At 34.7% G+C, this 19,780-nt stretch overlaps 1 protein-coding gene across 9 annotated transcripts in view; it reads left to right on the forward strand.

Moving 5' to 3' along the window:
• Positions 1-19,780, forward strand: part of TBC1D19 (TBC1 domain family member 19) — a 207,103-nt gene that overhangs the window by 94,589 nt on the left and 92,734 nt on the right. For all 9 annotated transcript variants that reach the window (XM_063663586.1, XM_054485276.2, XM_063663584.1 and 6 more), the window contains 3 exons: positions 186-298; positions 12,635-12,709; positions 17,310-17,372. In XM_063663586.1, coding sequence (XP_063519656.1) covers positions 186-298; positions 12,635-12,709; positions 17,310-17,372 — 251 coding nt within the window. The remainder of the gene's footprint in view (positions 1-185; positions 299-12,634; positions 12,710-17,309; positions 17,373-19,780) is intronic.

Raw genomic sequence — 19,780 nt, forward strand, 5'->3', positions numbered from 1 at the left:
TGGGAGGGCTGCAAATAGGGCTGTATTGAAATCCACAGAATAAATTTTAAAAGGTAAAGATATGGTGTAATTATGTTAGATAGAAAGACTGAATATCAGCTTCCCAAAAGATTTATAATTGAAGATTTCAGTGATGTTTCTTACATTCTGAGTTTTCAAAGGAGATTTTCATATACTTTTGGTAGTTCTAGCAGAACAAGATAGTGCTGCTGCTCAACAGTACATCAGACAAGGAAGTCCCACGGCACTGAGAGCTGAATTGTGGGCTCTCATTTTGAATATTTCCAGCCAACCTGAGGTAAGAATAAAAAAAGGGTGGGTCAGATTTTAGCTTTAGGGTATTTATTTTTCAAAGACAAGTTATTCAAAATTGAAAAAAGTTTTGTTTCTTAATCTATTATTAACCCCCTTTTTAAATTTTCAAAATCACTATAGTTTTAGGTTCTAAAATAAGATTTAACATATAATTTAATCATTGTCTGCTTAATATTGAAGTTTTTGTTATTAATAATTAATGAAATGGTATGACCTTACATATACAACAAAACAGTAAGTAAAATTTTGAGAAGTGGAGACTGACAATTTAGATCCGTGAAGATGTGTGGTTGAATACGGATGTTAGACTAAGGAGAAATAAAGAAAGGCAACTCAGGTTAAGTAAATGGATTCTTTGTCCCTGTAGGTACCTTTGAAATATGCACTATTTTTATGGTTCTAGAAATTGACAGATTAAGTGGGAATGTTATTTTTCTATATGTAAGAACATTTTATTTTAGGAAATATGAATATGAAAAGAGATCACCAGCAGATGGGTAATAGATTAAATAAAGCAAAATTATGTAAGACATTGATTCTTGAAATATTCTTAGTGGGGATTTTTTTGTTTGTTTTTTGCTTAAGCCCATTAATCATAGAAGTTATCCATTTAAAAAATTTTAATGAATAGCACACTAACAGTTTTCTAGCCTGGAGTTTAAAAACATGGGTTTTGGAATCATACAGACCTGGTTTCAACTTCTAGCTCACCCAGCTTACTAGAAATATATCATTGAGCAAGTACTTAAATTTCTTCAAACCTCAGTTAACCCACACTTAAATATAGGTAATAATATTTATATCACATAATCGTCAGAATTAAATGAAATAACATACATGTACTTTTAACATAGTGCCTGGAACATAAATGATCACCATAAATAAAAGTAATCATAAGAGTTACATATTACATTTAATTGTTATAAATTAATTATAATTAATAATGACGTTTTTAAAGAAAATCAAATATTATTAATATTGTTATAAAAACTGTACCTCTAACCCTTGCAAACTATGTATATGTGCATGTGTGTATACTGTGTTTTAAATCTCCCTCTGAACAGTTCTGTCAAAAATCACTTGCTTCCTTTGTGAAACAATAAAGCTTGCAATTTATTTCAGAGCAGTTTTAGACAAATGATATTGCTAACTTTTTATAGTGACACTTTAGAGAAAATAGTTTATAAAATAGATTTGAGTATATATTGGGCCTTTTTTTGGTGAGTGTATCAATTCTTGTAGAAGAAGATACAACTCTTGTCCTGATCTAACTTTGTAGATGCACTGCCAACTTAACTGTATAGAAATTGGATTAACAAATTCTATCTCTTTGGAGAAGAATCACTGCCATTTCTAAAACAAATTTAGAATATTTCCAGACGTATCATCCTAATAACCCCACATAATAATAAAATAATAATCCCAGGTAATCATTTTTTACAGTGTTCAAAAGTCGTTTTTACTACTTGTAGATATTTTCTTGTAAAAAGAAAAAACTTTTCAGGTGATTTTTACCCTTGAATTTTGGAGCTAATAGCCATCTGAGTTTTCTAATTGCAAAGTGACAAGTCTATTCAATATCTGTAAATAGAAATTAATATTTTCAGAAAAGCAACCCTGATTTTTTTATTAAAGCATCTTTTATCATTGACAGTTAATTTCAGCTATAAAAGTGTGACCCCGATGAACTATAGCAGTTCCAAAATAATTGTTGTAGGTGGTACTTTAGAGAGACAGAAAGAGAGAAGGAAAAAGAATACTACTTCTTATTAGGAATACCTTATTAGAATTTTTTGTTGAATCGCTTTTCAATCACATAAAATAAGCTGCACATATAATTGTAGTCATAGTTGAGGAGTTAGATGTAAATGGAAGATTCTACATTTCACAAACATAAAGCTATTCTTTAAAATCTATTTCAATACAAAGACTTTGGATATAATACTTGTGGTTCCTAGTAGTTAATTATTTTCATACTTTGAATAGAATATTATCTAACTTTCATTTTTTAAAGAAAATCTATGATACGTTTAAGAAGATTGCTTTTATATATTTCCTTTTCTACACATTTCTAGGTATGTGTCAAAATATCCATATTTAGTAAACATTGTTCATATTTTAAAAATTTTTAAATTTCAGTTTGCTAATTAAAGACAGAAAATATTCCTCTACTTTTGCTCTAGGTACTTGCTTACCGATAACAATAGCCAAGACTAATATTAACATTTAAGATTTTCTTTAATAATTTCTTAGGAAGGTTCTTACAACCTTACATTGGCTCTTAACGACACCTGATCTGCCTAGATTTTTGTGGTCAGCTCACTTAGTCTTCACGGTGCCTGTTTCTGACCTTTACTCTCTTCAGTCCCTTCTCTTTAGTCTTAGCAAAATACTTCACCTCCTGATACTTAGAGAAAACAGAAGTCATCGTTAGAAATTCATTCAAATTCTTCCTGCCAAACTTGTAAACTTAATCGCATCAGTACCTGGTCCTTTCCTCAACTACTTTTATTTAAATGGAAGAAATGTCAGGCTGGGCACAGTGGCTCAGGCCTGTAATCCCAGCATTTTGGAAGGCCGAGCCAGGTGAATTACTTGATTTTGTGAGTTTGAGACCAGCCTGGCCAACGTGGAGAAACCGTGACTCTACTAAAAATACAAAAAATTAGCCAGGCATGGTAGTACATGCCTGTAATCCCAGCTACTTGGGAGGCTGAGGCAGGAGAGTGGCATGAACCCAGGAGGCAGAGCTTGCAGTGAGCAGAGATCACACCACTGCACTCCAGCCTGGGCAACAGAGCAAGACTCTGTCTCAAAAAAAAAAAAAAAGTAAAGAAATGTCTACCTCTTATGCGTGTTGTCAGTGTTTAACCTCATTGACTATTCCTTTATTGAAATATTCCTTTGCTTTTGTGACACAGTGCTCTTTCTGGCATTCTTCATTTGTGGAGGGTCTTCTTTGTCTTATCAGTTAGGATTCTTGAGGGTCTGTCTCTTTTCATACATTCCTTAGCAAATACTACAAACTCCCAAAGCCTCAGTTACCAGTTACCTCAAATCTATATGCCTTCTTCTCAGATCTCTCTTTTCTAAACTTCAAATGCAGCTGCTTAGTGAACCTAAGCACTCGTATATCTCACAAGCACCTCAAATTCAAGATGTCAACACTCTTCCTAAATTCCTTTTTCAGTACCACTGTCCATCAAGGTACCATAGCCAGAAACCTGGTGTCATCCCTCGCTCCTGAATATCATATTGTATTACTCAATAATTATATTACTCAATAATTCCTTCTTGATTTAACTCCTAAACATGTTTCACTACCACTCTCATTTCAAAATACCATCATTTCTTGCCTGGATTAAAAAAAAAAACCAAAACCTACCTTATCTTTCTGACTTCAGCCTTGTTCCCTATAAATCCTTTTTTTTTTTTTTTTTTTTTTTTTTTTTTGAGGCGAAGTCTCACTCTGTCGTCTAGGCTGGAGTGCAGTGGTGTGATCTTGGCTTACTGCAAGCTCCGCCTCCCAGATTCACGCCATTCTCCTGCCTCAGCCTCCTGAGTAGCTGGGACTACAGGTGCCCGCCACTACGCCAGCTAATTTTTTTTTTTTGCATTTTTCAGTAGAGACAGGGTTACACCATGTTAGCCAGGATGGTCTTGATCTCCTGACCTCATGATCCGCCTGCCTCAGCCTCCCAATACCCTGCTTTTTTAAAAACTGAAATCTGGTGATATGGTTTGGCTGTGTCCCCACCCAAATCTTGAATTGTACTTCTCATAATTCCCACGTGTCATGGGAGGGACTAGGTGGAGATAATTAAATCATGGGAGCAGTTTCTCCCATCCTGTTCTCATGACAGTGAGTGAGTTCTCACGAGATCTGATGGTTTGGTTTTATAAGGGGTTTCCCCCTTCACTGGGCACTCATTCTCTCCCCTGCTGCCCTGTGAAGAGGTGCCTTCTGCTATGATTGTAAATTTCCTGAGGCCTCCTCAGCCATGTGGAACTGTGAGTCAATTAAACCTCTTTCCTTTATAAATTATCCAGTCTTGGGTATTTCTTCATAACAGCATGAGAATGGACTCACATAGTAAATTGGTACTGCAGAGAGTGGGGTGCTGCTATAGATATCTGAAAATGTGGAAGTGACTTTGGAACTGGTTAACAGGCAGAAGTTAGAATAGTTTGGAGGGCTCAGAAGAAGACAGGAAAATGTGGGAAAGTTTGGAACTTTCTAGAGACTTGTTGAATGGCGTTGACCAAAATGTTGATAGTGATATGGACAATGAAGTCCAGTCTGAGATGGTCTCAGATGGAGATGAGGAACTTGTTGGGAACTGGAATAAAGGGGATTCTTGTTATGCTTTAGCAAAGAGACTGGCAGCATTTTGTCCCTGCCCTAGAGATCTGTGTAACTTTTGTCAGTCGAGAAAAATGACAAGACAAGTCTCAATTATTTTAGGAGGTTTGTTTGCCAAAGTTAAGAATGTGCATCCTGGAAACAGGTCTATGCCTTCTCCAAAGATGATTTTGAGGGCTCCAAATTTAAAGGGGAAAGAGCGAGGTATTGAGAAGTACACAATTTTTATGTAAGGGGTGGGCAGAGAAAAATAGTTATTCATGCCTTTGCCTGGCTCAGCAAAACTGCTTTTTTTTTTTTTTTTTTTTTTACCTCAGATGACATAGCCAAATGGAGCGAGGAAAAATGTGGGGAATCTGCATTTTTATATGAGATAACATAGAAAAAAATGGGGCAGGGAAACAATCAGATATGCATTTGTCTGGTGGGCAGGGAGGTGACTGCACCTGTAAAAATAAGCTATCAATTTACATTGCCATAGTGAAATTTTAACAGAAACACCTTACGGTAAAGATCTTCGAGCTCACTAGGAATTTCCTTGTGGGTAAAATATGGGGGAGGTATGTAGCTTTTCATCTTATAATCATCTTTTTTAGGAAACAAAAGGGGAGGCAGTTTTGCATGACCCAGTCCCTAGCTTGACTTTTCCCTTTAGCTTAGTGATTTGGGGACCCCAAGATTTATTTTCCTTTCACACTTTGCACTTGAGAGAGATAATTTAGGGTAAGTATCTGGTGGAAGAAATTTCTAAGCAGCAAAGCACTGAAGAGGTGACAGAGCATAAAAGTTTGGAAAATTTGCAGCCTGACAATGTGGTAGAAAAGAAATACCCATTTTCTGGGTAGAAATTCAAGCTGGCTGCAGAAATTTGCATAAGTAATGAGGAGCTAAATGCTAATTGCCAAGACAATGGGGAAAATGCCTCCACGGCATGTCAGAGACCTTGACAGCAGCCCCTCCCATCACAGGCTCAGAGGCTTAGGAGGGAAAAATGGTTTCCTGAGCCAAGCCCCAGGCCCCCCCACTCTGTGCAGCCTCAGGACATGGTGCCCTGTGTCCCGTGCTTCAGCTCCAGCTATGACTAAAAGGGGCCAAGGTACAGGTCAGGCCACTGCTTCAGAGGGTGCAAGCTCCAAGACTTGGCAGCTTCCATGTGGTTCACAATAGGGTTCACACTCCTCTGAGATTCTAATGCTGCTGCTGATCTGATAGGCAGTAATGCTTCCTGGCCTACCGTTCACCTCCTGGCCCAGTTCCTATAAGGCTACGGACTGGACTGGTACCAGTCTGCACACTGGGGACTGGGGATCCTGGCTAGAGAACTCCGTTATATGTTTCATATATATCAGACTCAAAAATATATCATATGTCTAAAAGAAAAATATATCATGTCTAAAAGAAAAGGCATAATCTATACCTCAATATTTTCTACAAGACACGTTGAATTGTCTTTGCACCATGTTGTTCTCTCCCTGAAATGCCTTCTCTGCCTTTTGTCTACTCATCTTACAATTAGCTATAAACTGTTAGGAATTCTGTGGGTTTTTTTATTTCCCAAGAGCATATTTGTTTTTCTTAAGTTAAGACAGTGTAAATTTGTGTAAAATACCAAAAAAGTACTGAAATTAAAATATTCTCTGATGCTAAAAATTGGGCTACTTTGTTTTTCAAAGATTGCTTGTTATAATCATGATTTATTACTCTTACATATATATACATTACCAGAACTTATATCAAATAGCCTTTTAAACTATTCTGTTTATATTGGTAATCATTAAATTTTATAGATCCTTATATGTTTTATTGGATAAATTAAAATATTAACATAAAAAATTTGTCTCATTGATTGTAAGCATATGGTGTAATTTTGACTTTCCTACCAATGTTTTCTCTCATGTTATATGGATAAATTACACTAAAAACTATTGAAATCAAATAGCATAGACTGAGGATTATGGAAACTATTTCAGTCACCAGCTATGACAGTTAACTTGGCCAGATCTGACTTTTTAAATGTGAAAATTCAGAAAAGAAACTAGATATTTCTAAAGTCTTTTTTAGGTCTCAGATTCTCCGATATGTTTTTTCCCTCCAGAATTGAGAATAGATTTTTGTCTAAGCACTGTTATCTGTCTAAAGTCATAGATATTAATTTATTTATAGCATTTAGATTGTGTCTAATCTTTCAGGAAACCATCTTTAGTTATTCAAATTGGTAAGTGGGGATCCTTGTATGAGTACAAATTATTAACTCCATAGTCTCCTGCTATTCAGGCAGCAACCAGCCCCATAACTGGTTTAGATGCTTTTACATCTTTAAGCATTATAATTGGGTGGGAAAATAATGTGTTTTACTTAATTCAGCTTACTATTTGCATCCATTTGTGAGAAAACTAACAATTTAAAATCCACATAAAAATTTTGTTTTGAAAAAATAAAGGGACCATGAGGTATATGATTTTGTCCCTGTGTCAGTAAAATATACTGCACAATCGTTGATAAAGAACAGCTGAACTCTTAAGAACTCTGTCCAAGCTTATGCCTAAGTCACCAGATAACAAAGGCCTTGATTTAGTCTAAAGCTCTGTGAGGTTAGGTTACTTGTCTATCTGGATTACTGCTATACTTCTATCTTCTAGCCAGGAATATTAAACATCCAACAAAATTTTAAATAAAATATACTAAAAGTTGAGTTAATGTCCTTTGCAAGGGACATGGATGAAGCTGGAAACCATCCTTCTCAGCAAACTGTCACAAGAACAGAAAAACAAACACTGCATGTTTTCACTTATAAGCGGGAGTCGAACAGTGAGAACAGATGGACACAGGGAGGGGAACATCACACAGCGGGGCCTGTCAGGGGGTAGGGGGCTAGGGGAGGGATAGCGTTAGGAGAAATACCTAATGTAGGTGACAGGTTGATGGGTGCAGCAAACCACCATGGCACATATATACCTATGTAACAAAACTGCATGTTCTGCTAATGCAGTTTTAAAATATGATTTAAAATATATATATATATACTAAAGATTTAATATTGTTAAGCTATGTGATACGTTATTCAAGAGAATAAGGAAAAGTATAAAAAATAATTATTATGTATATAGTATCTTTGTTAGATACAAATATCAATGTTTTTAAATTTACTTTATATTTTATTAGACATTAAAAGGGTTATATTAGGGAAAGCCAATATATTTTAAGTAGTTACAATTATGTCAGTAGTTGTCAAGTGACATTAATAAAACTCAGCAGCCATTTGTAATCAAATCTTTAAACGAACTACTGAAAAATAATACAACTATTTCCCCAAACCAATAATAAATTTAAACAGAAATGTTGAAGCTCTTTTCATTAGAATTGGGAGTAAGGCAGTGATTATTCACCAGTATTATTTGTCATAGTTTTTGAGGTTCTAGCTGAAGATGTGGAAATGAGTTGGTTTATGTTTGGGGAAAGAAGAGATACAGTCATCTTCTTTGCAGATGATCATGACTGTATACCCAGAAAACCCAATAGATTTTTTAAAAATTACAAACAGGGATATGAAATAAATATACAAAATCAATAGTTTTTTCTCTATTATCAATAATGAATTAGAAATATAACAGTGAAAAAATACCTCACAATAGTAGAAACATTAAAATATCTATAAGACAAATTTAGCAGGACGGGATCCATATGAGGAAAATTATAATACTCTATAAAGAGCAATAATGTTTAACTCTTACATAGCACTTACCCTGTGCCAGATACTATTCAGAGCATATTACATGTATTAATTCATTTATTCCTCATGTCAACCTACAGAGAAGTTGCTGTTATTTTCATCATTTTACTGAGGCTGGGAAAAGCTTGTTAATTTACCTAGGGTCACACAGCTGAGATCTGAATCATTCTTGAGTGGAGAGCCTTAATGTCATTCATGAAAACAGGAAAGTCTTAATATTATAAAATTTGTCAGTTTTTCCAAAACAAATTTATTAGAGAATTATTTTTATTTTTAACTGGATGAAATTATCTTAAAGTTCTTATGGAGATTAAATGTTTAAGAATAGCCCAATAAATTGTGAAAAATAATGAATGGTGAGTCCATAAATAGATCCAGGTCTAGCATTTTATTTCAATTGGAAATGCATGGTTTATTTAATAACTGAGGGCCTTCTGAAAGAAAACAGACCTTTTGATAACTAGGTAGAAGAATAAATTCCACGTGAATTATAAATATTAAAAAAAATTTTAATTGATAATTGTAGAAATAAAATTAGGAAAATATTTATGTAAGCATGTGGTGGGGGAGCCTTGCCCAAAGCAAGTAAGAAAACCTAAAGCCATAGAGTACTTTTGAAAAATTGTCAATGTATGTTGGCAAGGATGTGGAGAAAAGGGAACCCTCCTTCACTGTTGGTGGGAATGTTAGTTAGTAGAACCACTATGGAGAAAAATTTGGAGGTTCTTCAAAATACTAAAAATAGAGATATCATATGATCCAGCAATCCCACTCCTACATATATACCCAAAAGAAAGGAAATAAGTATATCGAAGAGATATCTGCACTCTCATTTTATTGCAGCACTATTCACAATAGCCAAGATTTGGAAGTAACCCAAATGTTCATCAGCAGAGGAATGCATAAAGAAAATGTAGTACAAATATACAATGGAATACTCTTCAGCCATGAAAAATAATGCGATCCTGTCATTTGCAACAACATGGATGGAACTGGAGGTCATTGTGTTAAGTGAAATAAGCCAGTCACAGAAAGACAAACTTTGCTGGATCTCACTTACTCGTGGGAGCTAAAAAGTAAAGCAATTGAACTCATGGAGATAGAGGATAAAACAATGGTTACCAGTGGCTGGTAAGGGTAGTGTAGGTGCAGAGGAAGTGGGGAAGGTTAATGGTTACAAAAAATAGAACAGGTGAATAAGGCCTAGTATTTGCTAGCACAACAGAGTGACCATAATAAAAATAATTGTACCTTTAAAAATAACTAAAAGACTATAATTGGATTGTTTGTAACACAAAAGATAAATGCTTGAGGCATTTACCCTGATGTGATTATTACACATTGCATTCCTATATCAAAATATCTCATGTAACTCATAAGTATATATATCTACTATATACCTACAAAAATTAAACATAAAAATAAATTGTCAATCTATACCATAAACCAAAATCAAGTAACACATTTTTGCAATACAAATGACAGTTAATCTTCCTTATAAACAACAAATCTAACAAATTATTAAGAGAAAGATAATCTAATAGAAAAATAGGTATATGTTATGAATGACAAATCATTGAAATGGAAATTCAAATGGCCAATAAATATATGAAAGATTCTTCAACTATATTGAGTTGGGAAAGTGCAAATTAATACAACAATGAGATGTTTCTCATGCATGAAATTGTTTAAAAGAGGTGAGTACATAGATAAAATGTGCTCTCATGTTGCTGGTGGGAATTTGAATTGATTTTTTTTCTGAGATTAGTCAGGCAATTTGTGGCCCAGTTTAAGATACATAGAGCCTTGGCCGGGCGTGGTGGCTCATGCCTGTAATCCCAGCACTTTGGGAGGCCGAGGCGGGCAGATGACCAGGTTCAGGAGATGGAGACCATCCTGGCTAACACAGTGAAACCCTGTCTCTAATAAAAATACAAAAAAAAAAAAAAAAATCAGGCGGGTGTGGTGCTGGGCACCTGTAGTCCCCGCTACTCGGGAGGCTGGGGCAGGAGAATGGCGTGAACCCAGGAGGCGGAGGTTGCAGTGCACCGAGATCGTGCCACTGCACTCCAGCCTGGGCGACAGAGTGAGACTCCGTCTCCAAAAAAAAAAAAAAAAAATACATACAGCCTTCAGTCTGTAATCCTGCCTTTGCCAATTTATTCTGCAGATATAAAAACATAGCGCCTAAGGATATTACAACATTATTTGTAGAGACAAACAACCTGAGTATCCATCTATAGGGATATGATTAAACAAATTGTGACAAATCTATACCAGAGCTTTAAAAATATTTAAATGTATGTAACTATTAAGAAGAATGAGTTAAATGTGTATTGTTTAACAAGAATGAAAACCATGATATAGCATTAGGTTAGAGAAGCTGAATAATGAGTATGGTATGATTCCATTTCATATTGAAAAACGACAACACAAAACGCCCAACTGTGATTACATAGTAATATAAGCATGGAGATAGATATAAGCATGGAAGAATACAAATTACAAATAACACCACAAATACAATACCAAATACAAATAATATTAGTTATTTTGGGATGGTTGAATGGAAGGAAAAGGATGTTTAACTTTTTCTTTATTTTACTTTAGATTGTTTCACTTATTTTAATGGTCATATATTAGTTTGTAATTTTAAACTTATTTTTAAATAGAGGCAAACCCCTAAACATAGCTTTTGCGTTACTCTACTTATGCCAACTGGCAGGAATTGATATTTGAATTAGGTGCTGTTTCTACCATTAAGGAGCCTGCATTCTAGCCAGAGAGATAGATTCAGTAGATACAGTGGAAGATAAATAAAATAGTAAAATAATTTTGCTTTAGTTAAAAAATGAAAACAATGAGGACCAATTAAGGCTTTTTAATTAAAATTTAAATGACTAAAAATAGCCAGTAAATGCCCAGATCATCATTAGGCAAAAAGCACTTTGACTCAAGCCAAAGAACTATGTATTAAACATCTTTTGCAATGAAGAAATCATATTTCAGGAAACATAGAGTCAGATTTTATCCTGGCAAGGCAGCTACATGCAGTAAATATTCCTCCTTGTCTCAGACCCCTATCCCACATCCCTTCTGTGAGGTCAGGAGGAGTCATACAGATCCGCATGTGCTAAATTGCCTTTGGGTTTGAGAGGAGGCTAGGGCTAAAGTGCCTGAGAGGTGAAAGGAGGGATTTGGAGGAATACACAGGTCAGCTAAAGCAACGAGATACTATTTCCATCTCTTGTTAGCATAACTATTACCCAGTTGATCCCTACCTTCATCCTTAATGCCCTGACCAACTATGAACCTGATGCTTAACTTGATTACTGTCTCTAGTCCCTCCTCCCCCTTCTTCCTTTCCTCCCTTATTCTCTCCACTTTCCATTTTCCCTCTCTTCCACTTCTTATTCTCTATTATATTAGCCTAATCTCATTGTTGTGCAGTTAATCAGATTTTATAATATTATGTGGCCATATTCTTGTATTTATTTATTTATTTATTTTAGAGAGTGGGTCTCAGTCTGTTGCCCAGGCTGGAGAGTAGTGGCTCAATCATAACTCACTGTAACCTCAAACTCCTGAGCTCAAGCATATGGGACCATATTCTAATATTAAAAGCTGACTTTATATCCTATATGATTGCTTTTACTACCAGGAGTTCTTTGTTATGCTTAAACTTTTTATTTTGTAATAATTTAGATATTAGAAAGGCAGTATAAAGTAATCCTTCTGAGTTTTTTGTATAGGTTGTGGGGCCAGGTTTCTTGAGGTTAAATCTTACTAGCTTTATGGCCTTGGATAGCAAGTTACTTTTCTCTCTTGGCTTCAGTTTCTCAAGCATAAATGGGAATAATAATCACTGACCTAATTCATTTTGTTGGTTTGGGATTAAATGAGTTAACTCATGTAAAGTGGGTAAAATAGTGCCTGGCACCTATAAGTACTTAATAAATACTGTATTTGCTATTAAAGTTAAATTATAGTTAACTTAGCAAATATTGACGGAATACTCACCAGGAGCCAGATATTATCCTAAGTGATAGAAGTAAGTATATTTATTGAACATCTACTATTAGTCAGGCATGAGGGTTACGGTAGTGAATAACACTGAGTTCCTGCCCTTCTTAGTGTTTAGAATACTATTGATTATTATATGAGTTTGAGTCTGACTTTATAAATGTGATTGACCTTTAATTTTTTTGTTTTACTTTTAAATTTAGGATGTCTTGTATTATGAGCAGCTTAAGACCAATGTGATACAACATGACCTTTTGGTGGACAGTCTAATCTATAAAGTAAGTAAAAGTCAGCTTAGTTTTTCCTTTCATTAATATAATTTAAAATTGAGATTCTTCAGTATGCAGAGCCTGTGCTATGTATAATGATATATATTAACCTTGAAAAATAATTTTAAGTGATTAGATTTATACATGTAAAGTTAAAGTTGGTGTTCAAAATTTGCAGTTTGCATTCTCTGTTATCTTCTTTCCCTTTGAAGCTGTCTTCATGATTCTTTCCTAGTTCTCCTATTTTTTTATTAAGATAAGCATTTCTTACATCTCTAAATTCAAGCTTTCGACACAAACCAAGTAAAAAGCAACTGAAAAGCAAAACCGGATAATAATATTTTTATCTTATGATTCTTTAGGGCATACTTGTTTATTTTCTTTATATTGAAGTCATTTTTAATTTTTAATTTCTTTTAGTTTCTAGACATATGGCTAAGTATATCTCAGGTTTTAAGGCAGAGACACATTGAGTTTTTGCCTCCAAGTATCTGATAATCAAGTTGAGAGCTGAGTTAATGCTTTCATCACTGAGCCAAACAGGGTCCGTTTTCCAGTACACAATAGAAAGCCAAGCACCAAAGCACTGGGTTTTTGTAGTTAGAAAGGTTTGATTGGACTGGATCCTGCCATGGGGTGATGCCAGGGCTTGATCTGATTAAATTCTGGATACTGCCATGTGATGTCCACTTCTTAATTCAGACCCCACTCTTTAGTCCTGTCACATATGTTCCACCTGTGGTTGCAGGCTTGGTTCATCTGGCCATGCTCAGGTTACGTGACCTTCAACCTGGAGGTCCATGGCAACTGAAAAACAGCTCATAACTCTGTTACATAGAAGTTGAACCAGATTGGTCTGGTGTAGCTAACACTTTATGTGTAATATAGGATATTAATAATTCTGAATTAATATTAGGCAGTTTAAAAGTCTTAGATTTAAAATTTAGATTTGAAATATAAGGGAGAAAGTCATGTTATTATAGGTTTCAGAAATGGGAAAAAGAAGATTACATATTGAGGACCTGAAAATGTGTCTGAGTAGAACATGGCCGGGGTAATAATAACTATTACTAACAAATGACTGCTTACAGTGCCATATAGTATTCTAAACCCTTTACATAGATTACTATTTAGTGCATACAACTACCTAAGAGTAGCAGATACCAACATTTAGGCTATGCATTATGAATGCATTGTTTTTCTGCGGAAAAACTTGCATTCTGTAAAACCACACATTAAAAATAACAGAGCTTATGGGCAAAACAGGGTTGGGGTAGACCCACTCAAAATTTTTGCAACTTTGTAATCAGAGTACTAACAAAAGCAATCATTGGTGGCCTGGGAGAATAATCAGACAGCTCAGGCAGGCTGCTCTGGTAGGAGCTATTAAAAATGTATAAAAATAATAAAACAGAAATGCTAAAATAATGCAAGTGGAAGTGGTGCTCTGGGCCACTGGGGCTACTGTTAAGGTGAGCACAAGAGAACAGCAGTGAAGAAATGTGCTGGGCTGGGAGTGTGCCTCTCTCAAGAGGGAGCCCCAGTGCCAATGCCTGTTTTTAATGTTCTTAAAAAGCAACTATAAAGTCTCATGCCTATGCAGCAGCAGCTGAGCTGAAGACATTTTTTTTTCCTGCTGTTGGTTATAATTCTCCTCCCTCTGCTCCAGCTCCTCTTGCTTAAGAAAAATTGCATCTGAACCAATACAATTTCCATGTTATACTAACATCATTTCCTTACTTACCAGCAACATAGTGACACATGTGTGATAACAAAGCAGAAAGTAGTTATGGAAATTGAGATAAAGAAAGAAATTTGTTTAAATTAACATATTAAGTAGTGAAGCCAAGATTTAGACCTAGCCAATCTGACTTCAGAACTGTATTCTTAACCACTAAGATCTACAGTAAGTGGAAATGAGAGTTGAGAGGATACAGTCCTTTGATGGAAAGTCTTGTATCTCACAGAGGTTTTTCACTAGATTTGGATCACAGATACTACTATTAAGTTTGAGGTCAAATTATTATGCTCACTGGATTATTTTATCAAAAATGTAAGAGATCTTTTGGCCTGTAAGACCGTTAGCCTCTTTTCTGATCAAATGAGAGGAAACTCACACGTGAAAAAGCTAAAAAAAAGTAAGGAGTGCTAGGATGAGAGTTCTCTTTGTCACCAAAACAAATTTCAGTTTGAGTCAGTAAAGAAAATCTGTTTCAAGAAGGAAGTAATTTGTGCCTGAGGAATTGAATGAAAGTTTTGATGGCATCTAAGCTGTGCACAACGTGAATGTTTTTAGGAAGATATCTGTCTCTGGTTATTTTTGACTTAGTTGGGCTCTGCCAATCACTCCAAACATTATTGAAGTCAGCCGTTAAGGGAATGATCATTTAAAAAAAAATCCATGTTATTACAGCTCCCTATAGCAAAGACTTAAGTAAATTTAACTGAAAATACGGTGGAATTCTTTTTAACCTTTAAAAAGAACAAGGCAATGTTCTTTAAAATGGAACAAGGCAATGTTATAAAATCCATGGTCAAATAGCTCAGTCTACAAAATTCAACCAGGCTGTTGAGCAAAGTAGCAATCGGGGAGGATGGAAAGTCATAGATATTCTGAGCCAATGATGTTGTGAGTACAGAACATCATTGAACCCTCCCTAGGCTAATTTATTAAATGGTTCTGTTTTTTTTTTTATTAACAAACTTGCCTTGTATCCATACTTTCTATAGTTTTCAACCATTTACTATAATCTGATAATTTATACTAGTGTTTTTCAACCTTTCTTCATTATCACGCTCCTGGAGAGAAAGATTAATTAACTTCTCTCTAATAAGAAAAAGTAAATAACAAAAAATAAGATTTGGATGGGTAGGGATGAGCTCTGGTCGGCCACATACCATTGTAATACGTAAAATTTGTTGACCTCCAAGAACCAGTTTTCATGCCCACAGAGGCAATAGTATCCCCCTGTTGAGAATGCATGATCTCTACCTTTGTCTAGGTTGTCTTCTGACACAGAAGGCTGGACCGTTTCTTTCTCCTTAATCTGTGTCATTATGGTTTTTTCAGAGTTAGCACACATTTGCTACCCCCAGAGACATCTATGACCCTTTCCATCCTCCCCTGATTGCTACTTTGCTCAACAGCCTGGTTGAATTTTATAGACTGTTAGAGCTATTTGACCATGGATTTTTGTAACATTTCTTTGTGATTTTCCCATGTTTTTACTATCTTGCCAGTGAGATTGTAGACTTCTTGATGGTAAACATTTATTGTTTGTCCTCTTTTTTGTTTGTTTGTTTTTTGAAGTTTTGATTTTCGTATCCTTCATCCCAACCAATCAATCAGTACTTGTTGAATCGATTATATATTGGGTCTAAAAGCATGGTATAGTTACATCTGGAGATTTTGGATACATGTAAGGTTTGGGATCTATATTTACTTGTAAATAGATGAACACTATTATAAGTAAAAGGGCTTTTGGTGAATTTTTTAAAAAAAGCTTTCTGGATGTTTACTCTTTATCTGATACTGTGCTAGGCATTTACCCATCCTTTCTGAAGTAGGGGGTGGTATCCTCATTTATGGATATGGAGATCTAGGCTCAGAGTTACTGACCAAAGTCATACAGCTAAAAGTAGTAGAACTGGATTTCAAATCTTACTTAAATCTGTTGGAATTTTATGTTCTTTACACTGAAGCACACAAGCAGCAGATTCCAACTCTGGACATAATATTCAGAGACAATCCAGGGGGAAACACAAATGTTTTAGTTCATTTTTCTAGACTTTTGTTCATTTGTTTGCTTGTTATTGGAGAGGGGTACCTATATACTGATGAATTATATCACAGGAAAAGATAATTAATTTCTATTAATAATTTTATCATATTTATTTTTACTCACTCATCAAACATGTATTGGGTATTTAGGTGCTAAGCACTGTGGTGGTACTACGTATACAAAAATCATTTAAGATGTTGGAGCTCAAAGTGGCTAAGTGTCATAGGGAGGCTCATAGAAATCATTAAGGTAGACTCAAGTCAGAAAGTGAGAATAGGAATATATTTAAAGAAGGAAACTAATATGCTATCCAGGGGAAGTCAGTGAACTGGCCCTTAAACTCATAATACAGAAAATCAACGTTCTTGCTCTCTCAGTAACAAGTGGTGACTTGCAAATGAATAATCACAAAGACATGGAAGATATTTGGTCTTTTGTGGGAATGGCAAGAATTTGGACTTGAACAGTGAGAGTGGAACAGTAATTTGGGGCCAGATCGTTATGGTTGCTTCTGGATGTTATGATTGCATCCTCTTTTCTTTTCTAGCTTTAAGCCATCTAGATATTAGATTAAAAGGAGATAAAATTGAAATAAATATTAAAGAATTACTAATGGGACCTTAAAAAGTATGAGGAATTCAAGGTCAAATAATGTGTCACATATATTAGTTCAGTAAATACATAGCAATGATAAAATCTAATTGAGAACTTTATAATCATAAAGTAATAAATTTATTGCTGTAGTGCTTCTAAATATGTGTGTATGCTATAGTACTACAGACAGATCCATTTGAGTTCTTTTCAGTACTGTCTACTTTTAATTATAGGATGTGAAGTTGACAGCAAGCAATGATGATTATTATTTTGTATTTGAAGATTATTTATATCAGGTAAGTTTAAAAATTAACATATATAGTGTTCTTGTTTTAGGTTCTCTATATCATGATACTTTAGGAGATATCTCTGTTGTTGACTAAATCTTTTTGTAATCCATGGCATGCTTGTCAGATGAAATGTTCTAAGTTTGGGATAAGATTACCTTTTGTTTTTACTGTGAAATTAGATAGGAGAATAAGAGTTCCCAATTGTTTCTTTTTGTCATATATGGTACAACAAGGAGGTATTGGCAGGTAAGTTTTCTATCTTTGTTATTGGCACAGATGCTTAAATCAGATGTCAAATTCATATTTAAGCCATTCCAAGATGTTTGGAGAAAGCATTTTGCATTATACTTTTAAAATTAAAGATATTGAAAAAATAATGTTTCAAAATCAATTTGGAGTGTCATGATTATCCTTTGATCATTTCATTTGCAGATATTGTGGATGCTTGGATTCTTACTTTTTCACATCTAGAATAAAATCATTTATCATAAATAGAAAATATGTAATTTATATAGAATTGCCTACATGATGTTCTTTTTTAAAAAGATTATATGTACATATTAATAATTTGATTTTGAATGAATGTCAATACAAATGTCATAGAGGAAATACCTAGATTCTACACAGCAATTTCTGCTTGATTAAAGGTAAATTGGTCCCCACTGTTTGTATGAGCAGGTTTTTGTTTGATAATGGTGTTGTGGTGTATATATGTTTAAGAGAGAATATAAACTTAAATAAGCATCTCTCAAGAAGGTTTATCATATGTTCCAAGAGCTAAAGTATAAAGACTTTATAAGACTTATTTATAAAGCTAAAATTTTAAATAACCCCAGAAACAATTTTAAGAGATTCTTGTGATTTCAAATGCATAATTAAAATTTTTAATTTTTTTAAATAGTGGACTTAAAATTCCATTTTAATATAAAGCTAGTTATTAATTAAAAGTTGGAGAATACAAAAATCTTCTTCTAAAAGTTTGTTTATGTAGCTAATATGTAGCCCTGTACCTAATTCTTAGTACTCAGTAAATGTTTGAATATACAGGTATATCTCACTTTATTGTGCTTTATTGTGCTTCACAGATATTGTTATTTTTACAAATTGAAGGTTTGTGGCAACCCTGCATTGAGCAAGTCTATCAGCACCATTTTTTTCAACAGCATGAGCTTGTTTCATATTTCTGTGTCACATTTTGGTAATTCTTAACAATATTTCAAACTTTATTATTATATTTGATTAGTAATCTGTGATTAGTGATCTTTGATGTTACTACTGTAATTATTTTGGAATGCCACAAACTGCACCCTTAAGATGGCAAACTTAATGATAAATGCATGTGTTCTGATTGTTCTACCAACTGGCCATTACCCATTTCTCTCCCTTTCCTCAGGCCTTTCTATACCCTGAGACACAACAATATAGAAATTAGGCCAATAATAACCCTGTGGTGGCCTTGAAATGTTGAAGTGAATGGAAGTTACATGTCTCTGGCTTTAAATCAAAAGCTAGAAATGATTATGCTTAGTGAGGACGGCATGCCCAAAGCCAAGATAAGCCAAAAGCTAGGCCTCTTGCACCAAACAGCCAAGTTGTAAATGCAAACGAAAAGTTTTTGAAGGAAATTAAAAGTGTTACTCTAGTGAACACGTGAGTGATAAGAAAGGAGAACAGCCTTGTTGATGATATGGAGAAAATTTTAGTAGTCTGAATAGAAGATCAAACTAGCCATGACATCCCCCTAAACCAAAGCCTAATCCAGAGCAAGGCCCTAAATCTCTTCAATTTTATCAAGGCTGAGAGAGGAGAGGAAGCTGGAGAAGAATAATTGAAAGCTAGCAAAGGTTGGTTTATGTGGTTGAAGGAAAAATGCCATCTCCATAACTTAAAAAATGCAAGGTGAAGCAGCAAGTGTTGATGTAGCAGCTGCAGTAAATTGTCCCTGTCTAGCAAAGATCATTGATAAAGGTGGCTACACTAAACAACAGATTTTTCAGTGTAGATGAAACAGCTTTCCATTGGAAGAAAATGCCATCTAGAACTTTCATAGCTAGAGAGGAGAAGTCAATGTTTGTCTTCAAAGCTTCAAAGGATATGCTGACTCTGTTGTTTGGGGTGAATGCAGCTGGTGTCTTTAGGTTGAAGCCAGTGCTCGTTTACCATTTCAAAAATCGTTGGGCCCTTAAGAAATATGCTTAATCTACTCTGCCTGTGCTCTATAAATGGAACAAGAAAGCCTAGATGACAGCACATCTATTAACAGCATGGTCTACCTAATATTGTAAACATACTGTTGAAGCCTACTATTCAGAAAAAAACATTCGTTTCAAAATATTACTGCTCATTCACAATGCACATAGTCACCCAAAAGCTCTGATGCAGATGTACAAGGAGATAAATGTTGTTTTCATGCC

The sequence above is a fragment of the Pongo pygmaeus genome, chromosome 3 (assembly GCF_028885625.2).
Source record: "Pongo pygmaeus isolate AG05252 chromosome 3, NHGRI_mPonPyg2-v2.0_pri, whole genome shotgun sequence".
Lineage (NCBI taxonomy): Eukaryota > Metazoa > Chordata > Mammalia > Primates > Hominidae > Pongo > Pongo pygmaeus.